The sequence below is a fragment of the Phaeoacremonium minimum genome (assembly GCF_000392275.1).
Source record: "Phaeoacremonium minimum UCRPA7 unplaced genomic scaffold PA7_03_scaffold_582, whole genome shotgun sequence".
Classification (NCBI taxonomy): domain Eukaryota; kingdom Fungi; phylum Ascomycota; class Sordariomycetes; order Togniniales; family Togniniaceae; genus Phaeoacremonium; species Phaeoacremonium minimum.
In genome coordinates this window covers 117,232-129,618 of record NW_006921484.1, presented here as the reverse complement: position 1 = coordinate 129,618, position 12,387 = coordinate 117,232, and the positions used below count along the sequence as shown (strand labels likewise).

Here is a 12,387-nt window from a genome sequence, read left to right as displayed (position 1 = left end):
TCTGTGCGAGTATCCTGGACCTCTGTGGCAAGGACAACACCTGCATGATGCTCTCAATCGGGTCGAGTCGACGCAAACCTGCGGGCAAGACAAGCTCCAGTAGACCAAACGCAGGTGACGTATCAAAAGTATCTCAGGCGGGCCAAGCATAAAGGAGGATCCCAGAGGACCTGCTTAACATCATGAAAGCCTTCCCTGCCAGAGCCTGCATGTTGGTAGTCTCGAGAGCGTGGACAAAGATACGGAAAAACATACAGGGATATATGACTACTTGTCAAGCACTCTCCTCAATCGAAGAGCCAATACAAGCTTCTCTCAGGTTTCTTGATGGTGGGCAGGCATTGCCGAGACGCCGAAGGCGTTGTCATGACTTTGAGACGACTTGACAAGATGCTAGGCCCGAGCTTCAACGATAGACGGCACAGCCATGGACTTCAAGAGGTGTCTGAACAGCCAACCTCCAGAATGGGGCATGAAGCCATTATAACATCTACTGAGTAGCCTCAGCTGGCTTGTTATATACCAACTTTGAAATCGGCGAAGCTTTTGGACGTCCTGTTCAACATTGTTTGTGTTGAAGCTTTAGTTGAGGTGAGCCTAATCAACGTCTTGTCGAGCATGTACACCCGATCCATCGGATAGGAAAACTGTACCACATCCGAAATTCCGCTACCGATGAGCTGCCCATCTTTTCAGGCCAGGCAGATGATTCCTGGCCATCCCAAGCCGAGCCACGTAACATAGGCCCATTCAGGGAATGTGCTTCCTGCAGCTGTCTGCACAGTCAGCATCGGGCATAGCAAGTCTTGACGAGGAGATAGGATTACAGAAAGGCAACCTGAATGCACCCCTGTTCCCATCAACTGACTAACATGTTATTGTGTCAACGAATATATATCCTTGGCGGTAGCGGCGGCTTGGGCCAAGCAGAGTCCGACTTCACCCACCAATGTTGGTTCTGAAGAATCCAATGCAGGTCACAAGAAGCTGCAGAAATAACACCACATGCACGCATCAATCAGAAGTCCAATGACAAGTTCTGGCCAATAACAAGTCTCTATCGCTGGAAATGCTGGGGTTAAGGCCAAAGATACTGCACCAACTGCCTGCAAATATCCAGATTCTTCATGGGACGCCTTTTCTCTGCCACATGCCGTCCATGAGATAGCTTTCTCGCAAGGGTCCTCTGACACTTGATCAAATCCATCATGTTGAGTGTGCAACCACTTGGTGGACATTGACCATATCCTAGCCTATTTCAAGCTGATAGAGAGCTTTGCGTATGTACGTGCGCTTGCATTTGACAGAGAACCATGTCCTAGGAAGCTGAATAAAAGCAATTATGCCTGGGATAACCCGGACTGCAAAGAAATGCAGATGATCTCTCCACAGAGACATGGAACAGAGGCCGAGCGTAGCTGCAGGCCTCCCGCAAGACCTGCATTTTTTTAATTTTTAATTTTTTGGAGAACAGAGAGATCCGGCACTGCCGTGAAGAATACTCAAGGGCGGTGGTTGCGCGCTTGGCGAAGTTATCGGATGATGTGTCTTGAAGCTAAATTGAGCTCATGGCTCTCCCTTCTCATGAAAGAATATTATGCAGAGACAAGACGGACGCCTATCTCCGTACTGATAAGAATGCATTGAGGAGAGGCACTGACTCTGCCCGTGCCAATTACGGCCATGTCAATTCGGTTGTCCTGTTCTGTCCGCAAAAACGGCGATCTGTACGGCCTCTGGTGGCGCGCCATAGGTGTCTGGGCCGCTGTGAGCCCGGTGTCTTGCAGGCCGCAGTACGTGTAGCCAAAGTGATCAGTCAAATTTTCGAGCCTCGTCGACCTTCGGCAGAAACCCAGACAAAACTGACTGTGGCGGCACAAAGAGTCAATGCCGGCAAGAGGTTGAGTTCCGGCAACTGTCACATCCTTTGTTCGAGGCTCAGGCACAGTGTCATGGCAGGCCTGGCTACAACATCTCCCTGGAGCAAGCCGCTACACCTTCCGCGGCACAACGCTGCTGGATCACTACGCGGCTGAGATAAGGAGTGCCGGGCTCTACACGGGGATGGTAAAAGGGGTCTTTTCCAAATATCTAGAATGTCGCCTCCTCTGGATAGAAGGCTGAGGCAGATGGTGTAACCATCACGAGAGGCATCCCTCTTGGCGACTGAATCTCCCCAGCCATAGGCGGAAAGCCACTCTGCCACTCTCTCTTTTCCACGCAGACGGAGACAGTTGACTTGCGCCACGGCTCACATCTTTGCCGCCGCTGAACGCACTCACGGTGAAGGCACAGGAGCGAGGGGTTGGAACGAGGGGGTTCAGTCTCCTCGTCAGCGGCTGGTTGAAGGCTGAGATAGTTGGTCTCCGAATAAGGCCGAAGTGTTCCGCACCCGGGAGACGACTCAATTGACACAGTCACGTTTCGGGTCTCTGGTTGCAACGCCTCCACGTTTCGAAGTCTTTGCTTAATTTGCTATTGTTCTGCGACTTACTGACTCCGGGTGCCGGTAAACCCGGACAAGACTACTGATGACTGGCAGGCACTGCCGAAGATTATCCTATTGTCGGAGGTGCCGTGGGAGAACTGATCAATGCCCGGACCGTGCCTCACACAAGAACAATAGGATTATTTTGGGATGATTTTGATATTCTTAGATCCTATGACATGATCGTCTATGCCGACCTAGCAAACAACTACGGTACAAACAGGGTTCGGGGAAGCAGAGATGTGCATGTGCCCGTTGGCCAATGTCGTCGTGGAAAAGGGTAGCCAAAAGTGAAATGCTTGCTTGTGGTGTGGTGTGGAGGGGGAAGAGACAGAAAGCCACCAACGACCTGCACACCACCGTTTGCCATTTGCTTGAGGTATGGCCAGAATAGCGAGATGGATGGATGGATGGTTCCATGGTCCATGGACGGCGGAGATTGGTCGGATTAAGCTTTCCCATAAGCTTAGAACCTTGAATTGCCCATGGACTGCCCGAAAGAGAAAACAGGAGGCTTACCCCAAAAGACTCCCATCGCAAGCAAGAAAGCATCGGCCACCTCGAAGATGATCTGCAAATGGTGCGAACTGGCGTCTTTCGCTTATCGTCGCTCAAAGGGCAACCTAAGGAGGTTCCAGGCTAGGTTGTCTGGTTATCAGAGGGACGCTTGCGGTAGTTGCGATACGATACGGCATAATCCATGGTGTTATTACTCCGAGGTGAGGGGATCCTGGTGCCGCTCCCAGGCATCCCCGGTTGACACCTGTGCCAGGGCTGGCACAGGCCGTAGATCACCGCCCGCAACCCACAGCCCATACCTAACGCTGACCTTCCCAGACAACAGCCAGACATTTGCTCCATGGTGGGAGATCGCGGGCGGGCAGATCAGGTGTCGGCAAACCGCCCGCTAAGGGCCAAGCTGCCGGCCCCCGAGAACCAGGAAACCCGGCACACTTTTGCACACACTTTGCTCAGTGAGCCCCAGGGTCCCCAGAGGAGTATTTGGCCCGCTTCTCGGATTGGCCACTTGGCGGAAAACCTTGTCGACCACCAATCGACCAAAAAAGGAACCAACGAACCACACACAAACAAACAACAACAACGGCAACCACCAACGACCACCAACGTCCCTTCCCCGTTCGATCGTCTTGCTTTGTTTGCTCAATGGTTTCGTCATCGCCTTCTTTTCATCTCGGCCAAGTCCAGCAGGCGCAGGATTAAGGTCGCAGCTTCCGCTTCCAGAACACAATAGCAAGCAGCAAGTGCCTGTTGCTATTCTATCTAGGCAATGCTAGCGATGATATCATACGAGCAATATGCAGCTAGCCATCCCTCTCTGATCCTCATCTCAGCTTGTCTCTCCTGCCGGGCGGCCAACCTGGCTCGCCTGGGAACCAGCACATCCAAATTTGGCGTTTCAAGGCCATTGATGCAGTCCGATGGCCCCATCTGTCGCTGCTTACTATGCAGTGCCTCTCCTTTGCTTGCTTTTTTCCCCCTCCACCTTAGGCAAGACTCCATCTCTCCCGCAGTAGCCCCTCCGCGCCGTCGCACGCTCCTCTACCTACCTACACTTACTCGACTTAGTCCACTATGCAGTACCCAGGTCTACTGTATCATGCCCGATAGTCGGGATTTTTCCTGTCACCTTTGTCATTGACCTGCAGGCACACATGCCACGAATGCAGCTTGCACCCTCGGTCGACTGCTGGATTAGGCATTGGCCAGGGCCACAGTTGTCTCTTTCGGACTCTTCCTGCTTCCTCCACACTCTTTCAGACCATCCTGGCCAGGTCTGGGCCAGCAGCAGAGGGGAACAGAGGGGACCACAGTGGACGAGAGGGCCCTCTCTACGCAATATTACCACGCTGCGATGTAATGATGGACCCTTTCTTTACGAAAGAAAGTCTGACCGCAGACCCCGCCGCTGCACAGCTTGCTCTGGGAACGACGGATTGTGATGTGATGTGATGTGATTTCCATGTACCTACGTTGTGGGTGGTAAGATGATTCTCCAGTACCTTACTCTACCAGGCACATGTCTCACCGGGCCTCTTCTGCCCGTGCAAAACCCTACTGCACCTAAGAAACCAGAGGAGCCCATAGGAAGGCAAATCGTCACTCTAAGATACCTGACGGAGGGAGGGGAGGGGGGAGCCGGCTGCTTGTCGAGTGACAATCCCATTCCAAAGTATGCCATCGCCATTCCAGCAGTGGCAGTAGTAAAGCCCCATCAACTGCGAGGAGCAGGACGGACATCTCGGCCGATCTGCTGGTGGCTTGTTCGTGCCGACAAGCGGTTCATGCACCTCATTTGATTGCTTTTGCCCTTGGGTGCCCCAGCTGGCCCCAAGTCCCAAAGAGGCGTCTGTACTGGGAAGTTGGGTCGACTATCATAGCCTCCAAGTGCAGGTTGCGTGCAGGTACCAGAAGCCCCTTGTTTGAGTCAGGATACTAAGCCTTGCTTTTACTATCTACGTCTATTGAACAAGTCTACCCCGCTCCGTAGTAGTCGTCCTCATCAAGGGGTTGGAAACTGGCTCTAGTCAGGAGCACCGCAAATGACAACCTAAAACACAACTTAATGCAGGCAACTGGTAAGTGGGGTGGCTTCGAGGTGACACTGATGGGCGATCGAGTCTAACTTCACGGGCTGCTTCGTAGTTAGACTTGGCCAGGCGTCTTCCGCCTCTCCTTGGGGGCCACCCTCATGAATTGAGGCGGAACCCCTTCGCGTCGCGTGTACATTCCAATCTACCCTCCATCTCCCAACGCCCTTATATTGAAGGCGCTATCTCTCCCACCCGGGGAATTATTTGCAAATCCTGTCTAAGGCAAATCTCCAGCGTCCGATATACTCCCTTTCCCACTGGTATATCTACGCGCTATCCCTCTCCCATTCATTCCTCATCTTCCCCTTGATATCATCGCCCTTCAACATTTCAACCCAGTCCAAACATCACTCTTACTACTCAGTCCTGCAACATACCAAGGGCAAACAATTCAACCCTAAAGGACAGGCTCTGAGATCATAATGAGAACTGTTGGAATGGAGTTCAAGACTGAGACCAACACCTATGGTGGCCAGCTCTACAACCCTATCGATTTGAAGATTGAGATAGATGAGAGCTTCAGCAGCTTCGGAAACCAGACCATGTCATATCCCGGCAGTGCCTCTTCCAGCTTTTCATCGGCTTCATCGATGTACGACCCCTTTACACCTCCCTCTGGCCGCTCAACACCATCTCAACACCGCAACTCCATGGATTTCGATACTGTTTTCGGTCCTGAGACCATGGTCTACGACTTCACGCCGCCTCCTTCTTCAGTGTCTGCATACTTCCCCACAGACATCAAGCCCGCCTCGAGCCCTGACTTCTGTGATGGAGTTCCTATCACTCCCAGTCGATATAGCCATATGACTTTGGCATCTCAGCACAATATGGAGGCTCTTACCCCTACTCACGACATGAGCTTCAGCTTCAACGAATGTGCCTCATCTTCATCTCCCTTCTCCATCCCAACGCCTGCTCAGTCTTTCAACGGTGGCAATGGCTGTGAAATGTCAATGTGGCAGTTCAACAGTGACAGCCCCATCACATTCAACTCATCGCCCAGATATTCGATGCCAACACTTCACAGCAATGCCGACTTTGGCGGTGCCAGGAGAAGGCTATTTACGAACAAGGCCCAGCGTGCTTCGACCGTCCTGCAGCAAGTTCAACAATCACCAGAGTCTCAGAAGAGGGCTTTGAAGAAGAGGAAATCATCCGCAGACCTCGTGTCCGAGAGTGGTATTACTATCGAGACTGCCAAGGCTGGCAAGCACAAGTGTGATTTCCCTGGATGCACACGCACTAAGGGATTTGAGAGACGGGAGCATCTGAAGAGACACATGAGAGAGTGAGTTCAGCAACTTGGAAAACTTGTCTGGATAGATTTGCTAAATCGACTAGGCATGACCCTAACCACCGACGATGGACTTGCCAATACTGCCGTCCAGAGCGTAAGGTTTTCTCTCGGCATGACAACTACATGACACATCTCCGCCTGCACGTGAAGCCTAAGGGCACGGGCGGACGAACAAACTACGCACCAGCTGCCGCCGCCGAGCTAAAGGAGGCAGAGAAGCAACGCCGGTGCAAGCTCAAGATCGCCAAGTCCAACCCGAGCATTAAGATCGAGGACGGCGAGGAGGATGACGCATGAACGAAGAACGACATTGTATTACGACCTGCATGCTTTTCATGGAAAACGCCAACGATTTAAACGCGCATGAAGTTATCTCACGCATCATCCTCTGTTTCATCACTCTCGTTCATACCGGTTCATAATAGTCCTTTGTGACGTCTATTTTTCCCTCAACAGCAAAATACCGGAGTCTGTGCACTAGATTCGTACGGTTCTCAGACCTACACCGGCAACATACTCTATGTACATTAATTATTTCTTTTGGAAAGTCTGTCTGCCCGAGGTTGGAGGGCGCGGACGGGGAAACCAGCATCGGAAAATGGCGGCTTGCATATCATCGCATATCATTTCATGGTGGATTCGGTGGACGATATCCCGTTGTATTTTACACACCAGCAGCAAAAGGACATGTCATTTTTCTATTTAGTCAGTCTGTGGGGCAGTCTATGAGGCAATTGGGGGGCCCTCATGTGGTGTTCTTGTTCCTATCCCAAAGCAACCCTTTTTTGTGCGCTTGGTTGCTCTTGGTCTCTGTGTAAGGTAGATTTTGGTTAACATGTAGAATTAGCTTAGCATAGTCATCGTTGGGTTACATCAATTGGAAAGAATACCTGCATGAAACTCTTACGACCGCTGTCCTTGCCTCCGAACTTACATCAAACTACTGCGACATGACGAGGCCCGAACCAGAGCGCCGGTGGTCCAGACCAGCATACCCCCCAGTGTACTCAATTGAAGACTCTGGTGCGCCATTTCGCCAACAGGGGTCTACTCTGGTCTGCAGTTTTCTCGAGACTCGGAAGTGCACTTAGCTGGGGATACCTTAGGAACGGCATGATCTGACCTCTCAGCTTGCACGGAGGTAGTCGGACCTCTCTCAACCCCACAAAATCTACTGCATGTCTTGCACTGGCGCAGGCTCTTTTCGGTGTGCTGCACAAAGCGGACTGAGACAGGCTGGTGCAGCGCCGTGCCAAAATAGAGAGAGCGAGAGAGAGAGAGAGAAGCAGAGAGAGAGACATTGCTTCTTGCGGTGCGTCCGTGGGCTCCTCCCACCATCTCACTCTCTATCTCTATGAAGTAAGCCTGTGAATGCCTACTGCATAATGGTACATGGTCCGTAAATGGAGTAGAGTAGTGTACACCTGCAGGGCCATTACTCGCACGTATGCACCCGTAGATACCAGAGCGGGCTGGACGTCGGCGGGGGGCCCACGCAGGCATGCAGGCATGCATCTGCACGGCCTTGTACCCCCAAGGAAGTTAGGACGGAGATCCAGGCACCATGGCTACGACGCTACCACGTACTTTACGGGTGCCCAGGACGACAGCGACAGCGACAGCGACAGAACCACAAAGGATTGACGTCCTGCATTAGTGACCCCTCCCGGGATCGTACGGTACGAGGGCCGCAATGCTGTCAGATCTCACATTACGGCGGGCTGTGGGCTGCAGTGTCTCAGATACCCCACGGCAGCTTGGTAACCAGTCAGATCCCGGCGCCCGTCCAAACTTTTTCGCTGCTATTCTCTTGTGGGCTGTATTCTTCTTCTGCTTCTTCTTCTCGCTCTCCCACTCCCACTCCCACGTACCTAGCGGAGGGCTGGACTGGAACTGGACTGTACTGGACGAGTGGACGTACGTGAGACGGAGTGGCTAAAACTGCTTGCCTCTGCTGCTCCGTCCCCTCCCACACCACGCATTCACACCACACTCGCCCGGCCGCCGGGCGCCGGTTCGCAGCTGGAGAAACGTAAGTGAACCCCCCTGGACTGTTTCGAAGAGAGAGTCAGGTCATTTCGACGGTTCACTAGCAGGTGAAAACTACTAGAACATTGCCCTTTTTATGCAGAGAATGCTGCCATCGGCGTGGTAGCCCACAAGCCGTTTGAGGCAAAAAAAAACCCTTGTCTATTTTTTGCAGGTCTCGTGAAGCGCTGTCCGACTCCCGGCCGTGGGAGCTATTCGGGAACTACCTAACTACGCCAGCGAAGAGGGAAGGAGGCTGGGCTTAACGTAATAATGGCCACTGGGAGAAAGAGTGGATTCTCTCAATCGCTCGCTCTCTTTCTCTCGTCTTCGGGATCTAGATGGAATTGTGGACACCGGACTGGGCGCGGATGATGGATGAACCCGAGTTGTTTAGTTGTCTACTGCACCTAGTTAGCGTCGCTAGAAACTCGAGCCGACCTCGCCTTAAGCAAGTGTAGGTTCTGCCCGGCGCCAACTATCCTATCTTATCACGACTACGACAGTGCATTATCACGGCTACTGGGTATCAGGACTCGTCATGTTGGATGGATGGATGGATTGACCCTGCTAACGTGCGTGAACGCCTGCCCGGTCGACTCTCGGCCTGCGTTAACGGGGAGAAACGCTCGGTCTGTGCGCCTGTGTGAACAAGATGCAATTGCTCATTGGGCGCCACGGTCTATCCTTAGAACCTTGGGCTATCACACAATCTGACAGACAGACATGGGAGACAGCACAGCGATCGGCAAGCACGAGACTTTGGGTTACTGCGCGACACCAGCACCGGCGCAACGCCGTCCACCTATCTAGGTCTGGGATATGTGACAGAGTAGACTGGCTCTCTATTGTAGGTGCTGCTGAATCAGAGTGTGTGAGTGTGTGAGTGTGTGAGTATACTACGCAGTAGATCGACTCCCGGCTGGTGTACTAACACACTAACAAACTAACAAACAGCCTGCTTCCCTGCTGCTGCGTTACGCAAGATGCGGCACGGCTATGGGCCCGGGTAGTGGCGGGGGGTTCCCGGCTCGGGCCAGTCAGCGTCGCCGTAGCCACCCCTGCCACTGCCATAACTGGAACTGGCACTGCGAAAGTCAAAAAACAAAAAAAAAAAGTGGGATGATGTGCAGCGCCGATCAGGCCGTGCTATGCCTGCAAGCCTCCGAGCCTCCCACAGCAACAACTGCGCTGCTATGCTATGCCATACTTGCTTTGCTATGCAGTTCGCGGCGGACGGCACTAACACTGGCCTGATCGACAACGTCATCGGGCATTTTCTGGCGCCCCGAGTCAAAAAGGAATACCTAGCAGGAGGCGCACACCAGGGTCTTGGCTGGAATCCGGCGTCCCATGTTTATACTCTAATACCGCAATAGAGTAGGTGGTGTACGCTTGCGCAGCCAGATCTAGCAGAAAAGAGGGTGTGCGGGCATGCGCGCTGAGTGGTCACGGTACTATATGGCCAGATCTAGGGGACTAGATGCATTCGAGATATCGACGTTTGCCGACACACATTGGTATCTAGCAGTCTCGCAGCGTATCAGGTCAGTAGATGGATGGACTCAGACTCGAACAGATGCAGTGGGCTAAGGCAGGTACATCACACATTGGAGAGGATAAGACGTAGCCATCTTGGCACTCCATCGCGAGCTCGACTTTCCAGAGTGCCCCATACATATCCCAGACCATCTCACCTTAGCTAAGCTCAGCTACGCTACGGATTGGGGTCTTGCCTCAGATAGGTATTCGAAGAGCAGAGTGTGGAGTGCTTGCATTATGCATCTAGACTGATTCGTTCCTTTCATGACGATGTGGCATATGTGAGGTTGAGACACGCAGAGACCCAATTTGATAAGAGCCCGAGTTGCCTTTCCCTGCAGGCAAGCTGCAAGCACTTTAACAGCAGCCCGCCACTGTACCATACAGGCTCGAGACAGGATGCACTTCTCGGCCGGCTCTGCGTTGCCCCCGGGGCAACTCTGCGGCAACCTCGGGACGGTCTGAGGGGGAGCACGGGCTGATATGAATATGAATATGGCTGTGCCGTTGCTGCTTTTGTGGCTTGTTGCGAGAAGTGCCGTGTCTCGATGTTGCACGAGCAACGGCTCAGCACAAAATGGGAAAGGGACACGGGAATCCCAGGAGCATCATGTCCCCGCGCAACGCAACTGTGGCGTCTCCGTCTCCTTCCGAACCGTACCGTCTCCCAGGGCTGCATCCGCTGAGGGCATCTATGTCTGTGCGTGCGGCTCCGGCCCTCGCGGCCTCTCTCTCTCTGGCCCTTCTCTCTCTGGCCCTGGGAAGGGGACTGCGGGAGAGCTGTATAGAGCCCAAAGACACGAGCCGGGTTAGGGGAGATGCTGGTGAGCACAGATCGAGATCTCCAGGCATCAAGCCGGCTACGATAGTCCGACCTCAGACTCTGGCTAGCCGACTCGGGCTCTAGCACTGGGCCGAAGGGGGCCTAGTATGGCTCCGGTAGATAGATAGTAGCAGATAGTAGCAGCATGAGCGTCTGATTGTGTCAATGCCGTCCATGGTATGGATGCAAATCTCTTTCTCGATCGGGGAAGCACCCAGACAAGCCAGAGCAGCAGCCGACAACGGGAGTTTCCCGCCTTCCCCAGACTTCCCAGGTTGTCCACCACCACCACCACCAACAGAGACGAGAGTGTGCTACCCTTCATTTGACCCTGGATGACCCTTCCCGTGTAACGAGCAGTGATCGTCGCCCTGGATCTGCCTGACATCTCGTCCCCTACGTCCCCCAGAGGTCCCCTGAGGTCCCCTACGTCCCCTAATCACTCTGCCCCAAGCCTGACACAATCTGTGGACAACGGCCCGACATCACACCACCTCGTCGATCCTGTCAATGATGCTCATCCCAGTTCCTAGGTCGACGCAAGGCCCCTGATCGGCAAGCAAACGGGCGTACAACACACCACTGGACCGGGCTCGCTGTCTCTTAAGATCGTCACTCTCCATTCTCACCATGGCTTATAAGTAAACTAGGAATCCGCGCCGCGCTGTCGGGGGAGACATGGCTTGCCTCAAGGATGAAACTACCGTGACCTACCGGTGCCAGCGATGCCACTTTCGCTCACGACCCAACTCCGCTTTGGGCCTTGCCTGCAGCAGACCAGGCCCTGCGTCTCCTTTTCGCTGGTCCGTCTACTGCAGAGCCCGCCCACAGTGGCAATGATCCGATCGGGTGTCTCTTCTCTCTCTCTGTCCATCCTACAGAGCCTGCCTCGCCTGCGTTGCTAGCGGCGGGCATCATGTTTCGCGTTCCTGCGTAGGAATGAGACCTTCCATCACACCCTTCGTTGCCACCGTACATGCCAGAGAGCGAAAATATTTTTCTTTTCTTTTTCTCTCTTCTCTCTCTACTCTCTGGTGGATCACTTCAACTCAAGAAGAGACCACTACCCCGAAGCTACTTCAGCCATGAGCCAAACCATCTGACGGAGCAATCCAGGAAACGGCTAAGGTTCGAGATAAGTCTCGGAGGACGCTCGATAGCTCCTAATTCTATGGGGCCCCGTCGAGTTGTACTGGCTTTCCCGACCTCCGACAATTAGTCATGGCAATTGATGCACCGCTATCCCCTTGGTCCTTGTCGGGAGTGCCGTCATGATTGTTGAGGGCTGGGCTTGTGGCTCCTCAACCGCCGGTCGACCTGGCTTGGAGCGTTCTCATGGATTGCGCGCACCCACGTCAGAAGCTGAAAAGGCGTGACGTGGCGACATACAGTACATGCTGCGCACACGCACGCAACATGAGGGCATTTCCATTCCAACTGATTCAGTTCACCACCCACCGAGATGACGCCTCAAACAAGCCCTGCCAGAGTCACAGAGAAGAACACTGTCCGTCATCGGAGTGTCATTGCTTCTCCATCACCGTCACCCCATCTGAACCCAAGTGGGCGTTGTGGGCGTCGTGGGCCAGCAAGT

The 12,387-nt window shown here is 53.5% G+C and overlaps 1 protein-coding gene across 1 annotated transcript; it reads left to right on the top strand.

Annotated features, from left to right (window-relative positions):
• Positions 1–5,072: 5,072 nt before the first annotated feature.
• UCRPA7_8200 (putative zinc finger protein odd-paired-like protein) lies at positions 5,073–6,697 on the top strand (the record flags this gene model as incomplete). Its single annotated transcript, XM_007920719.1, has 3 exons — positions 5,073–5,085; positions 5,509–6,391; positions 6,445–6,697. The coding sequence occupies 3 exons, from the start codon at positions 5,073–5,075 to the stop codon at positions 6,695–6,697; spliced, it is 1,149 nt and encodes a 382-aa protein (XP_007918910.1).
• Between the last annotated feature and the right edge of the window lie 5,690 nt (positions 6,698–12,387).